Below are 22,282 nucleotides of genomic sequence, written 5' to 3'. Positions count from 1 at the left end.
TGTGCCTTGCATCTTTCAACCTTGCCAGTGACCCTCAACCATCTGCCAAGCATTGAGTTGAACTGGTGGATCTATGGTACAAGGGAAACGGGCAAGAGAGCTTCCGACCCTTTCTGCTAATTTGTAACTAAGTGCAAGGAGTGGCCCAACAAACAGGATTAAACCCCTCAAGGTTCAGCTACCAGCAGTGAGGGGTAAAAAGAGAGTGAGTCAAGCCACGGGGTATTCAAGAATCCCTAACAAACACCTAATAAATAAAATAAAATACATTTTATTTTATAAATATAAATACTGAAAAATTTGGTCTTCACAGAAGTAGAAGTTACCGTTGATTATGTTAGATTCATGATATATATTGTGTTGAGGTAGGTGCAACATGGATAGCACAGATACTAAATAATTTACCAGCTAGTACTTAGCACAACTAACCTTGTAGTACAGAAACAGTGAGTAGCTGCTTGGAAAACATAGTGTGCTATATGAATAAAAGCAGTTGCAAAATATTTTATGAACTTCATTGGCCATGAGAGTCAAACATTCTACTACAAGTGAAATTAAAGCACCCCAGGTCCACATCATAAGTGAATATCTTCCAATTAAGATATTTATATACTATCTTTCACACTGACCATGGTAGCTCAAGCACTTACAGAACAACTGACCCACAGGTAATAAACAATTAAAAATTTAAAAGACAATACAAAGTTGTACAGTTTATTGGCAAACTAATACACTGTTTATGGCATTAGAATTAGAGGTGATTCTTTTATGCCACTTTTCTCTACCAAGAGGAGTCTCAAAGCGGTTTACAGTCCCCTTCCCCTCCCCCTCCCTACCACTTATGACGTAGGTGAGGCTGAGAGAGCCCTCATATTACTGCTCTGTCAGAACAGCTTTATCAGTGCTGTGGCAAGCCAAAGGTCACCCAGCTGGTGACATTAAATGCAAGTGCCCACCTATCAAGAACAGAGTTGCATTTCTTATAGAAAGCGGACTACAGAGGAAACCCTAGTACCTTCTTGGGATAATACTAGAGTTGCCACTGAAAAAGAGTGAGCCTATGCCCTGGCTGAATGGATAACTCAAATGGAAGACTCAAACAGGAGGGGGCCCTGGAAAGATTTAAAGTGGAAAATAGGCTCATGACAGGTATACAAACAAAAAGTCTGTACATAAGAACAGCGTTCCAGAAGGCAGCTTGATTTATATTAGCATTTATGCCAGGGGTAGTCAAACTGCGGCCCTCCAGATGTCCATGGACTACAATTCCCAGGAGCCCCCTGCCAGCGAATGCTGGCAGGGGGCTCCTGGGAATTGTAGTCCATGGACATCTGGAGGGCCGCAGTTTGACTACCCCTGATTTATGCAGATGCTACATAGTTCTTGGGCATACACTCAGGGAGATCACTGTGCATGATGATTCAATATGTGATTTTATCTTCAGTACAAGAAGAGCACTTAAAACTATCCTCATCTGCTTGCTGACAGAACCCATTATAAATGGAAGAAGCTGATTTAAATCCCAAGTGCTTACCAAGATTTGTAGTTGCTTCCAGGGGAGGGGGCATTGGCCCCCCATTTAGGATCACTGGACTGTTCCATGTAATAAAGCTGTCAAAACTATTATAACTACAGCTGCACTTCAAAATACACTTAATCAGTAACTGGTTCAGTAGATACTTTAATCTTAAATTTGTATGCTGTCTGGTACTGTATACTAGGTCCACCTAATCTCCAAGTTCCCAACCACTGCTCAGTATAAGATGCATTGTAAAAATAGTTCTGAAACACCCAATAAAAACAAGCCTAAGAAGATTGGTGTTTTCTATTATATCCTATCACAAAATAGAAAAAATACAGTTATTTCACCTTAGTTAGTCCAATGCATGACCTATTTTAGATTAACAAGATTCCTGTCTCTCACTGAACATTCAGTACTTCAGATTATACACCACACAAAAACTTTTCCATTAAATATGGAAATATGACCCATCTATTTCATCATTAGTCCACTACAAAAACATTCATTTCCATTACTATATCACATCCTCTAGCCAATCCTTAAATATTCAGATAAAGTATTTTTTTTTATTATGATCTACAACCAGGACTCCCTCCTTGAAAGCACCTATAACCTCTCCTCCTGCTTCCCTTCCCACCCATCAGCTGAAATCTCTTTATCTACCTTGACTTCAGCTGCCCCCTCAGCAGCCTCTACCTATGAAAAGCATGTCCCAGTTGTGTGGTGCTGACCACTGAGACAGGCCACTGCATGGAAGGCCACTGCATTGTTAGTAGCTGCTGTTGAACAGTAGCAAACAGCTAGGCCTAGTTAAAAAAAATGATATTGCCATCCAGTGGTCACTACCATGTCTAGAGTTGCTAACTTCCAGGTGGGAACTGGAGATGTCCCAGATTAACAAATGATCTCCAAGCAACAGAGGTTTGTCCTTCTGGTTTGGAGGGTGGCCTCTATAGCATTATGGTTCCTTACTTCCCCAAACTCCACTCTAAAACCTTGCCTTGTGCTGTAATCAGGGGGAAAGTATTCCATTTGCAGTTGATCTCCTTTCAGTCTTTGTTAGAATTTGTTTGCCATGTCTATGTTTACTTCTATGTTTTCTATTAATCCGCTGTGCATCAAAACATTAAGTTTGCCTTCAGGAATTGACATTTAAGACTAAATAGAAATATATACCTTTAGAAACAATCACTATATTTCTACTTTATGAAGCGTGACTAGGGATATTATGTTAGGAATGTTAACTGACCTATTTTTCTTTGTGCAGGAGTTCTAGTTTAGCATTGGAGTCCTCAAAATAGCACGGGAAGCTCTGGGCAAATGTCCAATTTATGTCTTCAGCATAGATAAGGAAATATTAATCCCAATGAGAAAATGTATATGCTTGGGTTCAAACAAGAAAATGTATATGCTTGTATTCTTTATTGATTACATTTCTAAACCGCCCTTCCCCAAATGCTCAGGGTGGGTTACAGCATTTAAAATACACAAACTGAGTTACAAATAAATGACTTTTAAAGTCATTAGGTCTTTGTTAATGAAAATATACTTCCTTTGCTGCCTCCTCACTACTGGCAGTGGCAGGAATGCCGCCACTCCCTCCATCCCGCTTTTCTCGCTTTCTCCAGCCTGGTGTGGCGAGAGCTGGTGGGGGAGAGTAGCTGCAGCCTCCCAGGCCACTTTTAAAGCGAGCTTCGCTGCTTCATCCTCCACCTTGTTCTCGCTGTTCCCTCCACACCAGCAAGAGCTGGTGAGCGGTGGCCACTGGCTCCCAGACCACTTTTAAAGTGGGCTTTGCCCCTAGTAAACTATCATTTTAGTTTAGTCATTTATAAATATGGACTTCTAACAGCACAATTCTAAATCCTAAACTGAAAGTGCTTATGGTGCTGACAAAACATTAGACCAACGTATCATGAAGGTACATTGAGAGCAAGCCATAATGGCATCACCCCAAAGACAGCATGGCATAGTCACTACACAAGCACAGGTAACAAGTAAAGATGCTAGTCCCATCTTACAGCTCATCTCCAGGCAACAGAGATCAGTTCCTGGGGAGGAAATGGCTGCTTTGGAAGGTGGACTCCATAGCATTATACTGCACTGAGGTCCCTCCCTGCCCCAAATCCCACCCACTCTTGTCTCCACTCCCAAAGTCTCCAGGTATTTCTGAACCCAGGGCTGGCAGCCATAGGTACAGGAAGTGCCAGAAGCCTGTCAAAGGAAAGACCAAGACTTAGTCAGCTCCCTAAATGCCCCAATGACAGAGTAGGAAGGGGCTATGGCTCAGCAGTAGGGCAACTGCCAGCATGGTGCGGTGGTTAAAGAGCGCAGACTTTAATCTGGAAAACCAGGTCTGATTCCCTACTGTTCTACATGCAACCAGCTGGGTGACCTTGGGTTAGTCACAGTTCTCTTAAAGCTATTATTACAGAGCAATTCTGTTAGAGCTCCATCCATCCCACCTACCTCATAGGGTATCTGTTGTGGGGAGAGGAAAGGAAAAGTGTTTGTAAGCTGCTTTGGGATTCTTTGGGTAGTGAAAAGTGGGGAACAAAGACCAGCTCTGCTGCTGCTGCTGCTGCCGCGTCATGTGCAGAAGGACCTGGTTCAACCCTCAGCAAAAAGGTTCAGGTAGAAAATGATGTGAAAGACTTGAACAGACAATACTGACCTTGATTGACCAATAGTCTGATTCAGTCATGGGGAGCAAATGTATTCTAAATTTTTGCAATACTTTTTTCCCCGCATACCCTGCACTGTTGATAAGTTGAAAAAGCAACAGCTTTTAAATTTGAATGTTTCCCAGCTTGCGTTTGTATTTGTTCAATATTCCCCAAAGATTCATCATTCTATAGAAGTATATTAGATATACAATTTTCCAGTGCTTGCAGTGACAACAGAAGTATGTTCATGCTTCCACAGAAATACGTTAAAATTTGAACAACTCATTCAAAGTGAATAATTTTTAATATATTCCATGACTTTCCTAGTATTCTGTTTTACTGCTATAATAAAATTAAAGTTTATAATAAATTGTTATACAAAATCCAAATAAGTCTATTTGAAAATTTAACAATTTCCAAATTAAATGACATCTTACAAAAATTGCACACCAAGATAAAATTATTGGACTACTGATAACTACCATTATCTTTCCTAAACAGCACCAATCCTATTAAACCACTAAAGTTTGTACCCTAGCCTAAATGCTTGACAATCACAGTATGAAGCTCAATAAGGCTAGGGAGACATATTAATTTTTTCACAATGGCTAGTAATCACATACAGGAACAGCACATTTTATACACTATGGCAAATGTAAGGGCAAGAAGCACCAGAGGGCAGCATTCTGCTAAGGCTACAAGAGATACTTTAAGTGACCGTGTATGATCTTTATGAAAAATAATATTAATTGTCCTGGTACTCCAATTAATTAAAACAAAAGGACTTCTGTTCCAAGGTTCATGAATATACAAAAGCACTAATTTAATATTTTAATAAAATCATCCATTCAAATACAAATTAAGTGCAAATTTAAGCCAGATACACAGCTAGAAGTAGTAAGCTATTTATCCTGTCCATTTTTGTTTGATTAAAGGGGACGCTTAAAGCATTTTTGAAAATAATCTATTTTGGGCTCTGCTACATAGGAAACAAAAGGGAAGGTGATCCTCAAAAGCTACACAAGAAATAATTAACTGCAATATGACTCTACATGTTTCAGATCAAGGACTCTTACCCCAGAGGGCCTGACCATATTAATTAGAAAAAGCTACCCAGAACCAGCAGAATTATAGTAAGAGAAAATAGACTATGCCCCTGTGAATTAAATGTTCCTGACACTATCCAACATATTTTACTAGATTGTCCTTTGTTCACCATCCAGCGAAGGCATGTTATACCTCTTATATCTCAGTGGAGAACTCATCCAAAAGACCTGACCTGCCAATTTCTATTGAGTGATAAGGACACTGGTCACTTTTATTATGGATGAATTTCTGTCTTCAGTTTTTAAACTTAAATTGACTGGTGCATTATGACTATTTCTGTTTTCCTTGCTCCTCACCTGTGTTATGACAATAAAAGTATTGTGTATTGTTGATTAAGAGAAGGACCAACTACTTTCTAAGTGGCAGAATAGACACAAGACTGAACAATGAATTAGGATGCCCCAAATCCAAATCCTCTTTATTACGGTACTAGACTGGTAATCAAATTACAAAATACATAAAAGAATAATTGATAATTAAAATAGTATAAAATTTGAAACATTCCAGCTATAAGAATCAACATTATAATTTTAAAACTCATAAGCATTCTCAAGCAATTGAGACTATCTCTACCTAAGTTGCTCCGAATCCACCCAGCTCTTCCTTGTTTTGATTGCCCTCCAAGCAAATCTGGCCACAACAGAAGTTATTTCTGTGAGTTTGTCTGACAACATGTCTTTGATCGCCTCCGAATTGGACCTATTCTGTGGAGATGGTATAAGTTCTCTCCTGAATTGATCGTATTGATGCCCCAACTCAACTCTTACCTTTACAAGTGAATTCATTTGATGGGTAAACACCTGTTCTAAGACTCTACTCTCTATCTGCAATATGGAGATATTGACCTACCCAGCAAGATTGTTTCAAATACACACATATAATAATACAAGATACGGCTAATAACTGTAACTATAACTTTTTTAAAAAATTACTCGAATAAACCTTTGCATGTTAAATGGCCTGTAGCCACCACTGTTAAACCTTGGCCATCCCTTTTGTATTTAGAATGAGGGTGACTTCCTGCTTTCTCCTGAGCATGAGGCACAGCAAGTCAACAAAGAGCATGAGATTGACAAAGTGCCCAGAGGAGTAAAACCACCATCAACACCCTACCATGGCCAGTTTGTTCCTTTCTTAGAGGGCTGCTGAGGTAGTTTACTCCCTCAGAGAGCCAGCATGGTTTGGTGGTTAGGAGCACTGACTTCTAATTTGGTGAGCTGGGTTTGATTCCCCACACCTCCTCCACATACAGCTAGCTAGGTGATTTTGGGTTCGCCACAGCACTGATAAAGCTATTCTGACCAGACATTCTGTGTTTGTGAAGATTTATTTTGTCCTACCTCACGGGGTGTATGTTTTGGGGAGAGGAAAGGGAAGGTGATTGTAAACTGCTTCGAGCCTCCTTCTTATAGAGAAAAGTGGCATATAAGAATCAATTCTTCTTCTTCCTCCTCATTTCTGCAGTCAACTTGTTCTCCTTGCAGCAGCTGTCTTGGTGCTGAGATGAGACAAGAGGTTGCAGAGAAGGGGTACTGGAGAAAACAAGCCTTCTCCAAGATCTATTATGAAAGAAATATATTATGTTGACAGCTCTGTTCACCTCCATCCCTCAACCTTCCATATAGAACAAAATATGCATGAGGGAGATGAATGTCCTCCTCCTTCATGAGTTTTGCAGAGCCTCACTTGTGTTTATACCGTTAGCCACCCATGGCCTTGTGTTTATACTATTAGCTCCCCATCTGCTGGTAGCTAAATCCACAAATTGGGGCCACATGGAGGCTAAACATAGGTTTCCACAAACTCAGGGGGGGCCCTAGGCTTGCAGGAAAACATGACATTAAAAAAAAAACAGTGGGGAGTTTAAATTCCTCCCAAAATAATTCCCCTCTGATGGCATAGCAGACATGCTGGGCCTGGCAGAGGAGTTGTGGTAGGCCAGGACCCACATTGGCCTGGTGGCATGCAGCAAGACAGGAGCCAATGTTGGGCCTGATGATAGAGGCATGATAGACAGGGAGAGAAGCCTGTAGTGGGGAAAGATAAACGTTCTATTCCCTCCCTATGGCTTTTCTAGAGCTTGGAGAGCCACAGAGAGTGGGAGCCATGGGGTGGAGAGTCTCTGCTGGGTCGGCTGGAATAGCTCTGGACAAGCCAGCATGGCCACCATCACTATCACCCAGTCTCCAGGGAGTTTCAGAGAGCTGGTAGGTCTTTCTGCTGGGTCGCCTGCAGCTGATCTGCAGAAAAGGAAGCTCGGGGGGGGGTCGTCTCTGCTGGCTTATCTAGAGATGGTTCAGGTAAGTCACGGAAAGCCATTGGACAGCTCAGGACTCCAAACTGGGAGGCAGATAGTTGGGATTTCCCACACACACAAACAAGTCTCATGGACCACCATTTGTTAACATTTAGAAAAGGCTTGGAATTGTGATTGGTAATACCAGTTCACTGAAAAAGACCAATGTCTGTTGGAAATCTTCTCTTAAGTGAGCCCAGGACTATATCTCAGCCCTAGAAAGGCGCAAATAACAGCTAGGAGCAGTGAATATACTTTAGCAATTAGATTTCAATTTCTACCTACTATCACTTTGTACTGCAGCCATTGTAGTGAGGAAGGAAGGAAGGAAGGAAGGAAGGAAGGAAGGAAGGAAGGAAGGAAGGAAGGAAGGAAGGAAGGAAGGAAGGAAGGAAGGAAGGAAGGAAGAAAGAAAGAAAGAAAGAAAGAAAGAAAGAAAGAAAGAAAGAAAGAAAGAAAGAAAGAAAGAAAGAAAGAAAGAAAGAAAGAAAGAAAGAAAGAAAGAAAGAAAGAAAGAAAGAAAGAAAGAAAGAAAGAATAGTTGGTTCTTATATGCTGTCTTTCCCTACCCGAAGGAAGCTTAAAGAGGCTTACAGTCACCTTCCCTTTCCTCTCCTCACAACAGACACCCTGTGAGGTGGGTGAGGCTGAGAGAGCCCTGATATCACTGCTCAGTCAGAACAGCTTTATCAGTGCTGTGGCGAGCCCAAGGTCACCCAGCTGGCTACGTGTGAGGGAGTGCAGAATCAAACCTGGCTTGCCAGATTAGAAGTCCGCACTCCTAACCACTACACCAAACTGGCTCTCAGGAAACAGTCACATATTTCAAGCACATTCCTCCCTCTTCTACTCTGTCATCAGCTGATTGCAAAAGGCAGCCTCAAAGTTTCTAGCTCATCTCATTCACAGCAGCCTTGCTGATGAACACTTTGTGTTTGTTCACCCCCACTCTCCCTATGCTTCTTGCGGCTGATGCATCAGAACTGTCAAGGAAGGGAGGAATGAATCTAATTCCTTCTGTCGTGCTTAAAGGAGGTGGGTAAGGATGGCTTTCTGCAATTGTGCAATGCTCCTGAAAGAGAAAGGTGAGAGACTGAAATTGAGGAGTATAAGCACACACATTTTTCTATTGCTGGAGCACAGATCAAGCATTGCAGTTTACCAGCTATGAAGCCACAGTCGAAACAATTACATAAAATGTGAGCACTTTTTCCAGCATAGTGATTATCTGCGGGGGAGGACTGTGAAAACCATGATAATTTTTTAAAAAGAATTATAAGATATGTTCAGATACATTTGCAAACATGGCTCAGCAATATAATCTTTAACCGCTCCTGGCGGAGCAGATAAAATAATCCGTTAACGGCACCTAAGGTGGGCCTTGTCCGTGATGGGGAAGGGTGCCCATAGGCCCCTTCCCCCGGAGTGACAATCGGAGGGCCCAATCACCTGCCGATTGGGCCCTCCGATTGTCACTCTGGCGCCAAGGGCCCAATTGCGGCTCGCAATTGGGCCCTTGACGCAGAGCTGCCTAATCGGAGGCGCAAAGCGCCTCCCGAGCCGCCCCCCTTCCTCCTCGCCCGCAGCCGCACGCCGCCATAATTCCCCTCACCTCTCCAACGTCAGGTAGCGGCCTCCGCACCCAGCCGCCAACGCCTCGCCTCTTAATTATTAAGACTGCAGCGGGCTTATTTACTAGTACTTCATAATTCCAAATGAAGTGGTGAATAATTTATTATTAAATGATATTGACGAACAGGACAAAGACTACTAACAACAGCCAACATTGTATTCTGACTAGGAGGGAACATGCATCGTTTACTACACCTAGATGTTGGAAAAATAGATAAATAACTGAGAAGATAATAAAGAGAAAACAACTGCATAAAGGGTTATATTTAGTGTATGGCTGAGAGAGAACTTCCTTTAGGGAAGAACAGGTCTTTATACAGACATTTCAGGAAATCTTTGCTTTAACTGGCACCAAAATCTTAGGGAACAAACACCTCTTTTGTGTTGACCTCAGCTGACCTTCATAAAATAAGAAGGAAATCTTTGAGTGTAGGGAATTATCCTCCTGATTATTAAAATTTCAGACTAAATGATAAAATTAAATGCAACCCATATTATCTGAAAATGCAGTATGCACACAACTCTTACATGGTAGAATATGCAATCTATTGTTCCTGCAGATCTTCACTCAGTCCACTAATGATAATTGATAGCATTTTAGTTTATTCTTACAGATTAGCATCTCAACACCCCCTCCCTGTAAAATATTAAATGTGGCATTCATCCTCCATTATGGAGCACATACTTCCTTTACAATGGGGAAGAATTATGCTACATTTTTGTTGTTTCTACCACTAACTTATGAAAAGGCAGATGGCAGACCATATTCAAGAAAAGCCCATTTTAGGTGCAAAGCACTTGAGCAAGCCTTGAAAAAAATCACTTTTTTTTACCGAACTCCTTCTCAGTGCCATATCGCACCCTTTTTTTTAGAAGGGATGTATCTTCTTTGAAAGCAACTTATTTATTTATATTTATTTCATATTATTATACCACCCTTCCTTGCGGCTTAGGGCAGTACACAGTACAACAGTACAACAGATACACAGGGCAGTACACAATTCACAGTACAACACAGAATGCATTATTATTAATTTATAACATTTCTAAAATTTCAACACTATAACTTTAAGCTTTCTCCATCCTGGCCCCACCTAGTGGAATGAGCTCCCAGAGGAGATCAGGGTCCTAACAGAACTAGAACAATACTGCAGGACCTGCAGAAGGGAGCTCCTCTGCCAGGCATTTGGTTGAGGTCATTCAGAAACAGCACCTTCCCACATAGCCCCCAAACCTCCCTCCCATGAAATTCAATGCCTGAACGGGTCCATTAGTATGCTACACTCCTCACTGTTTACTATTGTTATTTTATTGCTATTTATGGTTACTGATTTCTCTGTTCCTGCTCCTCTATGTTTCATGTGAACTGCCCTGAGCCTTAGAGGAGGGTGGTATATAAATGTAATAATAATTTTAAAAACTGTAACATAACTTATCTGAGAGTGTGCTGTCAAATCAGGAATCGCCTTGTGCTCTTCTCTGTTTGGGCACTGTTTGGTGGTGGTGGTGGTGGTGGTGCGGGGGCTTTTGGAGGCTTGTTGGTGATGTTTTCATTGGCTTCAACCAAAAGCTTTGTGGAAGAGTTCTATTTTGCACACCCTGTGGAATTGTTTTAGCTTTGGCAGGGCCCTGATCTCTTCTGGGAGCTTATTTCACCAAGTGGAGGCCAGGACAGAGAAGGCCCTGGCTCTGGTAAAGGTCAGATGAGCCTCCCTGGAACTAGGGATCACCAGCTTGTTAGAGTTTGTAGAACACAGTGATCTCTGGGGGGCGTAGGCAGAGGCATGGGGTCACTGCTGGAGAAACACAAGAATTCCATGGAAGTGCAAAATGAGTTACACAATACAGTTAGTTACACAATTTGACCTCATGGCCAAATTCTGAGAGATGCTGGTGTTTTCAGGAGTACCCTTCCCTCCTCATTTCATTGTTAATTCTGCCATCTGATAGCCCACAAGAAAATCTGCCTGATTTTCACTCTGTTGTCCATTTATATGTTATCAAATCGAAATAATATTTGGATCCCACTGTATACCACAATATTTGCAGAAATATGCATAAGCAGGGCATCTTAATGATTCTGGGGCCCTGGTCAAAACCCCAGAATTCTAGCCCCCCCCGAGGCTAAACAAGGAGTGGCTCTCTGTGTGAAGTGGGCAGGAGACTCCACTGTCACTGGAAGCCAGCTGCCTGAGCCCCATAATAAATAGGTGCAAGTGGTAACAGAAGCCTGCTCTTCTTGGTTTTACCTTACTTTGGTTGGAGGACTATGGACAGTTGGGGTCTCCACAAGAACAGGGCCCAGGGCAAGTTGCCCATGTACTCATTGGCTAAGATTATCCCAGCTTGTGAGTGCTTAATCACTACCCATTTGGCATATACTATTAATAAAATATGAAACTTCACATGAGATAAAAATCTACAGATCTTCCTGAATAAATAATTAACCCTGGAACATGGAATCCATTTGTATTTCCCAAACTTAGCACTAAGAATTTCATCAGCTTAACACAACACTATGGCAACATTTTTCAGAATGTGATGTTTCAACACTATCCCCAAGATGATTCATAACTGAAAACTAATAAAAACCAGGTGTTCTTTCTTAATTATTGAATAGATAATGTAAGCCACATGTATTTTAAATATCCATGCACTTTTTAAAGTGGTTTAATGCACTTTAGAACACTGATAAATATAATTGTTACTGATCGATTCATAATACATTTTAAAGCAAGCAACAAAGACAAGAGATAAACCAAAAACTAAAGTGGTATAGCAATTAAGTTGTCACAAAGTAGTAGGGAATAAGTTCAAAAAGACAGAAAAGTAACTTATGATCCTACATACCAGTTCTCTCATACTGTCAATATTGTGAAGCTACATTGCCTTGTATATACATCACTGAAAACTGAAATATCCTCTGTTGTAGACCATTATAAATGTGCCTTTGCATTACTTTACTTCACTGTAGCATAAGTGCTGTGGAATAACTTATTAATAGGACCACAGTGCAATCCAGGCTTTCCAAACTAATGTGAACATGGTTCAGCTTCTTATGAAACTTTGGGAATGTAAAACCAATAGTCACCCCCCACACTTCTATATCAAACATGAGCCAGTATGTTGTAATAATAAATTGCATAATAAATATACAGAGTAATGGTGCAGTTCCTTTTTGTTCTACAGTTCTGTACCTCAGAAGCATTCAGTAAATGTTATTAAGCATGCACTTAACAGTCCTTTTCAAGCCTTGAATGGAAACTTAATTTTAACTTTCTATTTGTTATTCTTCTTACAAACCTTCAAGGACTGCAAATCTGCAATTGCTCCAACTGACTTGTCCCACCATTATCATGACAACACCCTATATAAACGGGTCATGGAGGAGAATCAATAGCCCACCAGTTACAATAATTTGAGAACAGTATGCTAAGGAGGAAATCCCTAAGTTCAACTGACTGGGCTGAGTTACACTAGAAACTAGGCTAACAATATGCCCTGACCTGGAAGGCGCAGGTTAACATGATCTTATAAGTAAAGTAGGGTCTGTCCTCGTTATTATTTAGATTATTATTATTTAGACGACCACCAAAGAAGTCCAGGATCATGACATAGTGACAGTAAGTGGCAAATCACCTCTAAACATTTTTTGCTGTAAAAACCCTATGAAGTCACCATAGTTGTTACCCACCCCAAGCCAATGAAAAACAAAGTTGTTGTTAGAATATTTAGGATAAGCATCCTCTTTTTCAAAATTGCCGATATTAATATGACTATTACTATGAAAGAAAACATGAGAGCCACAATGGAAGATGTCACCCAGGATGTGCCAGACTCCAGGTTCAAATCCCCACACTGCCGTGGGTGCTTTTTGCATTGGACCAGTTACTTTCTCTCAGTCTAACCTACTTCAGAGTGTTGTTGAGAGAATCAAATCAAGTTGAAGGGAATGATGTAAGCCACTTTGGATCTCCCCTGGGGAGAATGACAAAACATAAATGAAGCAAATAAAACTGCAACTATTTATTTGATTTTTATACCACCCTCCCAGCAAGGTTGGCTCAGGGACATGTGCAACAGATACAGCAGTAACAATCAATAAAATTAATAAATAAATTAAAGTCAGCAAAAACAACCCATTGTAAATATTTCTTGTATACTCCCTAGAGCCAGGATATAATTTGAGGATTCTTATATTGATAGTAAATACTTTACTACCAATTTATTTACCTTAGATAAATAACAAATGGTAAGTGGTGAATTGGCGGGCCCAAAAAAAGGTACTATGTAATTGTCATTGGCCCCAACCAAAGACCTGGTGTAAGAGCTCAACTAAGTAATCTTACAAAGCAAATGACAATGGATATTGTATAAAGACTGTTCCAAAGGAATGCTTTCTCGAGAACAATGCACTATGTTCTGCCATACCCAAGTTTTCTTTTATAGATTGTAGTCACAGAGATGTGAAGATGAACTCTTCCCCCTTGTCCCATTTTTATCACCAACGAGTATCTCATTACTTTAACCCCCACAGGGCAAAATTTTAAGATACCTGCAAGTAAGGAAAAAATTGAGTTAATCTCCTAAAAAGTTCTAATACGAATAGATACTAAAGCACAATTAAACATGTACGTCACTCTCCACTCCTTCCTTTCCCTCCTCAAAGTAAGAATAGAGATGGGTTCACTGACTGGCTTCCAATTTTTGGTTATGCCATTTTAAAGCCCACACAAAAATTGCTGGTAAGGTAAGTAATACTCCAACTCCTGCTTCTCTTTTACTCCTTCCTCACTACTTTTTTTCGTCATCAATAGAATCCTCTATGTCAACCTAGCACCCCACCTCACTACAACAATTTATCAGTCCTGGAAAGTATAAGGTAGACTTGAGAAAACCTGACCCGTCTTTGATCTAAACATGACCATGTCTGCAGCAATGGATGAGAAAGTGAGAAAGAACAACTATGAGAATATACACAGCCTTGCTAAATTGTTTTCTACAGAGATAACAGGTGACATTAGCTTATGAATGATCAACTCATGCAATCCTGTCCCTTTGCAAGAGGAAAAGTACTTTAACTGAGACTCTATATCAGTTCATCTCCCAAGAGGCACAACCTGCCAAATGATGAAGAAAAGGGCAGGACACACAAACATTCCGATCATCCGAAGAAACAGATTAGTAACAGGTTATATCTCTTTCACAAAAACAAATCAACTAATGTTGCTGTTTTCCAAACATAACAAATAAAACAGTATACTGGGATACATTCTTACACCTATATTTTTATAGAGGCTAGATCTGGGAAACTAATGCACTAAATAGCATGGAATCCTATAGCGTCATTAATGCTCTAGCAAACATCCCAAATTTTGTGTTCTTCTGTTTCCTTTTAACTTGCATTAAAACCATGTCAACCACTTTCCCATTTCATCTAATGCACTGGCAGAAGTAGGCCACTGCCAACAAAAGATCAGTTCACATATAATCTCTATGAAACCATAACACTTTCATGCATGCTATTTACAACACAATAGTTTCATGTTACCAGTATTTGAAGAGCAATATCCCTAGGGTATGGGGGTTATATGCCAACTGATAATAGAAAAGGAATATTGTGCAAATTCCAGCATCCTGAACGTAGAGCCTTCTTCATCAAACTGATAGGAAAGTGATGAGTATGCATTCTGCTTTCAAGCTCAATAAATATACCTGGAGGGATCACAAAAGAGACTGTCCTCTCAAAATACAGAAATACTCTTTGACTCACACACTGACAACCAGTAACTGAAACAAAAAAAAATGGAACCTGCCCTATTATTTAGTTAATTTCAGCGAAGGTGGATAGTTCAAGATGCAGAGAGGGGTACCAGCCTGGTATATTTTACCTACCTATTTGACCCATGACCTTCAAGACCCATGTCTTAGATTTCCCCTTCTTCTCAGTGCACTAGGCCACTTAGATTATTGCTTTCTGGAAAGGCTTTCTCTATTGGACATTTGGGATTAAGGAAGCGTAATATTTTAATAAAGGTATGTTGATTAGGGGACAGGGAGCAACTAAAGCTGTTACTACATTGTATGCCTGTTGTTTCTTCCTTATCATTTATCTTTAATCTATCCCAGAGCAGCATTTAAAAAGTAATCTCACCATTTTAACAAATTCCCTATAGAGGAAATGTTAGTTACCATGGAATCAGTCAATTAACTTTGACACATGCTTACCAAGCTTGATCAATCATTTTTGATGTCTGTTTTCCAAGCTCTTATGTTTTTGATAAGGAAAAATTCTCACATGAGAATTAAACCAACATTCCTTAGATAGATTCTTTGCTGATGTTAATGTCACCAATGTTTGCTAATACTCATCACTCTTTACAACAGGCTAAACCAGCTACAATCCTGTTATATAAGACTAACTTTGATAGACCCTTGTTCTTTCCTCTTCTCATCCTGTTGAGTTCTTTGAAGGAATGGTATTCAAAATTTTACTTCCACACAAGAACGCTGACAAATTATGGTAGGGCAAGGGCAGGCTACAGATGTAATACAGAAATGTTAATTTTAAAAACTAAAACAATTGCAAATTACACAAACAGTACTTTGAGACAATCGCCACATGGTAGATTTTTTAAAGTTGGATTTTGAAGATTTCAATTAAGTTAATGTTTAGAAATTTTCTGCTTTACAGTGAAAACTGAGGTTAATGCAGGTAAACTTTATGTTTACAATAAGCTAAATTCATGACCTTCCAGCACATACATGAGCCAACTGAATACTACAAGTACAAGTGGGAATAATTCAAACCAAAATATCATGACAAGAAGGAGAGAGAAAGTCAGTCTTACTGATCTGACTGGATGAGATACTAGGGAGGTTGACTTAAATGGCTTATGGATTGGACTGCCAGTTGAACTCTTACACTCTAGGATGAACCCTATGATACATAAATTCAAATGTGCCCAACAAAAGCAGATGCCCACTTTCACCTCCCCCCACAAGTCTTTATGACCTACCAAAAGCTGATGCTAGTGGTCAGAGGAAGCACTTGAACAAAATCATCCACAGTACTGAGGCCAAACTGGGGGAAATTACCCCAAACCTTCCCACTACCAGAGTTCCAACTCCTTCTCAGCACAGCCCTCCCCCTATGTCATTTTATCCATGAGGGTCCTCAAGGCCCAACTTTTTGTGGTTCAGAAAGGGGTTGTAGGGGAACAAGGCAGACAAGAAAAATCTACACTCACTTTCCTCTGCAGGATCCAATCCATACATGCATTTACCACAAAATATCTACATACACAATAATTGTCACAAAATTCAATGGCTTCAGTAGCTGCTCAGTTATTCTTCCTAGAACATCTACTACAACCATTCTCATTTATTACAGAATCAATTGTTGCGAGGTTACATGAAAACTACTCCAATCTTACTGCTGTAAAAGCCTGCATACTTCCACTGTATTGGTAAGATAAGCTATTTCCATTCCAAGTCTACCATGAATCACAGATTCTTTGAGGAAATCAAATATTCAAGTACAGTATACCCTCTTCAGCATTCATCTAGTCACTGAATATTAAAAGTAATTCTTGGTACTGAGGTGCCTAACTGAAGTTGCAAGAATCTTTATCAGGAGCACAATTTGATTTAGTCTCTTTCTAAATGTGGAAACAGATGGTTTTTACTGTCCCTGTATATATGCAATTCACACCAGCAAAATATTGTAACAGGAGTGAATGAAAGTACTGTTTCCTTTCAGATGAACTTCAAAGCATTCCATCCAAATAAGTTTTCAGAGATGTTGTTGCGAAGAACCCAAAATCTACAAAATATTGGCATTAATGAGATTTTAAAGGATATTCAATGTAGAATATATTACAAGGAAGAAATATACTCTTACTTCAACAGAAACTTCTGAACACTTGCTATTCTGCTATTGGAGAATTGTGCCATTAATCTGCAGTCAGTCTCTCATGCTTAATTGTGAACAGTTTACATTAGACTATAAATTTAATATAATGTTCCCTTACTCCATTTCATTTTGCATGCAAGTAAGACAAACGACACATACTTTACCCTTTCATAATAATATAAATATGGGAAAAATCCACCTAAGAAATACATAATGTTAAGGTCAAAGGAAATACTGATTACTGTATTCAATAACTCAAACTAGGATATACAGCATCATCACAAGATTACACGTGTCCTAACAGGAAGTTGCATATATGTGACCAAGTTGCAAAGTAGCATATAGAAGCACCAAGCTGAAGGATCATTCTTCAAAAATTCACATTCCAACATCTATAGGCAATTTTTCGGAGTGATTTCATACAGTAAGAGAAAGTCGCCTATAGCTCATCACTTCTGAACAAAACGTTCACCCCACAAAATACGAACCTGCTAAAATCATCACTGCCATTGCTACACTTACAGGAAATAATAGCAATTTACATTTTGTTCTCCCCTTCTCAAACAGATCATATACCACAACTAATCGCTTTGGAGCCCAAAAACTTTAATCTCGTCAAAGAAAGTTCAGTATCCTGCAAAGTAAGTTTTCATTCCTTTCCCAAGCAAACAAGTGGTTTCATGCAACTAGGATAAACTACTTCATTGAAAAAAATTAATAAAAATGTACTAGAATCTGTACTGTGAAGCACAGCCTCTGTTCTGATCAATCCCAAAGATGAAGCCTGGATCTCTATTAAAGAGAATCACACCCAAAAGCAGAACTTGTAAAAAACATATTAGATATTCTTGCAGTTCTAATAACAAAGTTAATCTCACTAAGGTTTGCAAAGTAAAGCAAGTATTAACCACTTGGCTATTTTCACAAATTTCTAAACAAGAAAGTATGGAAAAGCAAGTTATCTCACCCAAGGTCAAACCAAACATCACTAACAGAGCTGAGCAAAAAGCTCTGCAAAAGTAACGCCATCGACTAAGCTATATAATTTTCCTTTTAGGCATGTTTTCTATGAACGATCAAGATGCTATTCCTCCCACCCTACCTTCAGGGCACAGTTATGGAAGTGCGCCCACATGTCCTCAGTTCTCTTTTACTATTATCTGCATCCATTCAGTTTTATCAAATGTGTTTCTCAGATGACTGGTGAATTATGATCAGCTAGCATGGTTCAGCACCAAGACATACATACTAATATCAGGTTAGCTGTACATTATTAACAAGTACCTTGTCAAAGAACTTGAAGAAACAGGAGTTGCATTAAAAGGGCACAAAGAGAAACTAAAACCTGCTAGCTCTGAGGGAAATAACTTCCAACTAGCATTTATTTTGCCCAGAGGAGTAACACCCAAGGATATGTCACTGTCATGAGCATCCCAAAGGAAACCACAGGGATAAGATGTTATTTGGTTCCTCTTGGCCTTTTCAAGTTGTTTTAAGGAATCAAGGAATTCTTGGCCAAAGGGTTTAATCTTCATGGCACACAAGTTGTTATGAACACAATCTAGGCATAAAGCCAAAAGCCACAGAAAGAACAGAATAAGATCAGACTTACTTGAACCTGCCTTGGCAGTGCTGGCATTGATCTCCTACCCAGCCTTGGTCACAGAGGCAGGTGGAATTGACACATCGACCAGAAAAGCAGGAAGTTCTTTCACAAGACTTAGACTGGGAAACCTGAGCATAGAGTACCAGGTACAGTAATCCATAGAAGAGCAGCCAGTTGTTCATATCCAAGAAGGATGAGAAGCTGCAAGAGGAACAGGAAAAGGGTCTCCAAGCTCCAAGGATCACCGGGGGGCCTCCCATCCTGCGCAAGGCTTTCCCCAGGGGATCCATCGTCTTTGCCACAGAGCACACCCACAGCCAGCTCTCTCCGGAGCCGGGATGGAGGGGAGGGAAGACAGATTAACCCAGTTCCTTATCCAGACCGAACCAAACTAAAAGCAATCTCCACCACGCCACACGCATCCCCCCGGGCAGGGCCGGAGTTCCCTTAGGGGGAGGATGCGGAAACCCAACGGGTCCTTGCCAGAACAGGGGAACGGGGGGGGGGGGGGGGGACTCCCTCAATTCCTTCAACGGGAGGCGGGGGTGGAAGGCGGCAGTGCCCCCAGCCCTTCTTCTCGGCTCCTCACCCCGCCTCCTCTTGACCCCTCGGATGAGTGGCCGGCAGCAGCCGCGTCCCCGCCTCCTCTTCCTCAGGGCTCATCGCCCCCGTCTTCCATGGGCGGCGGACTGTCTCCTGACCTTGCAGCTCGCCCAACCGACCGAGATGCTGTAGCCCCTCCTCCGGCCCAAGAAGAACCCCGCTCGCCGCGGCTTCTCCTTTCCTCGGCAGCAAGCGCGGGGCAAGGACGGCGGCGAAGGCGATGCTTCCTCCTCTGGGCGGCCGCTGAGCGAGCCTCTCCAGCGTCCCAAGGCAACCCCAGCGGGCCTGAGCGGCGGGCGGCCCCTTGCTCCCGGGCCGGGGCGCAGTCACAAGCCCTCCTCTGTCCCAGCTGACAGTTTGGACGCAGCCATTTTTAAAAGGCTAATTGCAAGCAGCTTTCCGGGGCGGCTGGCGGGCTGAATGCCTCCTCCCTCGCCCCCTCCGCCGCCTCTACGGAGATGCGTCTCTCTTTCCCGGCCAGGCCCCTCCTCGGTCCATGTGAGCGGCGGCGGCGGCTCCGGAGACTCGTGGCTGCCGAAGCAACTGCGCGGAAACGACTGGAGAGACTATGCCAGCCCTGGCCGCCGCCGCGGCCCCTGGAAAGTAAAGGGAGGGCGCGGAGGCAAGCGGCTTCCCCCTCTCTGCCGCCCGCCCGCCCTGCCAAAGTTCCTGTCCCAGAATGAAGCCTCTGGCCGCGGCGGCCTCAAGGCCGACAGGAATGTCCCGCCGCCGCCTCTGTAAACGGAGACGAGTTGGCGAGCATTGCAACGGCGTCGTGCTCGCTTCCTCTCTGTAGCTTTGCAGGGGAACGGGAGAGCGAAAACTACCACACAAAGAGAGCTGAGCATGTGCAGCAGAGGAGCCCCTTAAAGGCGCAGCGCATTGCCTCATTGCATCACTTTTAGCGTCACGCTCCAGAGAGGAGAGAGAGTCAGGCGGGCAGCCGCGGCAGTCTGAAGCGGCGGGACAAAGTTGGAGGCCCGGGGGCACCTTTTGTCTCGTGGGATCTGCAGAAGTGAGCGTGCACACGAAACCTTAGACCCGGCATCAAACTTTGTCGGTGCTAAAGGGACAAGAGCGAGCGGGAGCCACAATGAGCGAGTCCGTTTTCTGTTACAAGAAGGGAGGGACCAACAAGGGAGCTTGTCATCTTTTCCACAAGACAGAAAGAAAGCAAGTTCCCGATCTTTATAAAAAAAAAATACTAGGAGATTTTGCATAAACAGTTTATAAACAGTGTGACATTCTAACAGCCACACTGCAATACACGAAGGCACACACAAAGAACCCTCATTGTTTTTCTGACTCCTATTTTAGATTACCATCTTTGCTTCCAACTGAGTCTGTTTTATTTTTAATAGCTGCATTCAGCTGGTGCAGTTTACACACACAGGTAAACAGAGCTCCTACATCTTCATGCCACATCCTCTGCCTGTCACAAAAATGCTAATGATGCAGCAAACCTACCAGAAGCAAAGGGTCACCCTAGGTTCACTTGCCGTTTTGTTTCTGACACATAATTATAATATGGATTTACAGTTGCATCAGGCTACAGAACCTTAAATTGCATTCAAGGAAACAACAAAAAACAAACGCAACTACTTATGTTTCTGGTATAATTTTGCTTGATTCTCTGCTGATCAAGTCTCTTTCATCTGATCCAATTTATATGCCAGTTTGGGGGCAGATACTGCAGTGGAGGAAGAGTTCTATGGATAGTTTCACCTTAATCTCTGTGAACAATGTTAACAGAGTGCTGTGGTTATAAAGGCTACTTCCTAAGAACTGGACCCTTACCATCCAGGCTATTAAAATCATGCCTAGATAAATGTGGAAATTCCTTTGGGTAATCAGTGAAGATATTTCAGCACAGAGATGATACAATCTCTGCATCTAGTATCTGGCAATAGCCTTGCTGCTGCATTTTGTTCCATGAGGCTTGCTTGACGTCTATTTAACTTTAAAGCACTAGGCTAAAACTAGGCCTACTTTTAGGCACTAGGCTAAAACACATCTTTTTACCAAGCATTTAATTAGGAGTTTTATCAGCTTTTTAATGGTCTGCTTCTTTTTAACGCATAGTTGTTATGCAGTTTATCTGTAATGGCTCATTTTTAAAGGCTTTTTAATGGCTTGTGCTTTTTTATACTGTGGGTTTTAATTGTAAGCCACCTTGAGCAGGACTCTGATGAGACAGCATAGAAATATTATAGAATTTAAAGGTGTTTTTTTTCTTCAGAAGTACTGTTTTATTCATATATATTCATTAGGGTTTAAACAATACATTAATTTAAACTGATTAGATTGATAAACCAAGCAAGTTGCCTCCCAAAGGGATGCCTGATTATGGAATAAAATGTATTCCTAATAATGCCTCCCTAATAAGGTAATTTATCTCACCTACTAATAGTTCCACATCTTTTAAAGATAATGCTATTGTGCAATTAATTGTCAAAATTATTATTTGGCATTCTGGGGACAAATGCTTTATTTTTGTGGGTCAGTTTGTTAATTGTGCCAAATGGTATGTGATTGGATCTATGAAAACTGGTGTTGAAGAGTGCTATGAAACCCCTCTGCAATAGGCTTATTCGCCCCTTCGTCACATCAAGGAATTTAGGATTATGTACAGGGGTACAAATGAGCCAACCCTAGTTTTTTATTTCATACCACATTAGAAGAAGAAGAAGAAGAAGAAGAGTTGGTTCTTATATGCCGCTTTTCCCTACCCGAAGGAGGCTCAAAGCGGCTTACAGTCGCCTTCCCATTCCTCTCTTAAGCAATCTTTGTTCAAGCTAGAAAGGAGATTGCATCAAATTTAAGATTCAGACCACTTTTAATTATTTATTCTAGCTTATTTTAAAATCTACTTTATAGAAGAGGTAAATAAATCCATCTTCCTCTGACATTTTTAACCAAAGTGAACTTTTTAAAC

At 41.2% G+C, this 22,282-nt stretch overlaps 1 protein-coding gene across 3 annotated transcripts in view; it reads right to left on the bottom strand.

Moving 5' to 3' along the window:
* The window catches only part of ATRNL1 (attractin like 1), a 627,115-nt gene extending 606,912 nt beyond the window's left edge, over positions 1-20,203 (bottom strand). For 2 of the 3 annotated variants that reach the window (XM_077349871.1, XM_077349872.1), the window contains exon 1: positions 18,751-20,203. In XM_077349871.1, coding sequence (XP_077205986.1) covers positions 18,751-19,034 — 284 coding nt within the window. In that variant the 5' untranslated portion in view covers positions 19,035-20,203. The remainder of the gene's footprint in view (positions 1-18,750) is intronic. The other variant, XM_077349870.1, reaches the window with a different exon arrangement.
* Positions 20,204-22,282: the final 2,079 nt, after the last annotated feature.

The sequence above is a fragment of the Paroedura picta genome, chromosome 8 (genome assembly GCF_049243985.1).
Source record: "Paroedura picta isolate Pp20150507F chromosome 8, Ppicta_v3.0, whole genome shotgun sequence".
NCBI classification, from domain to species: Eukaryota; Metazoa; Chordata; class Lepidosauria; order Squamata; family Gekkonidae; genus Paroedura; species Paroedura picta.
This window is presented reverse-complemented; position numbering and strand designations above follow the sequence as displayed.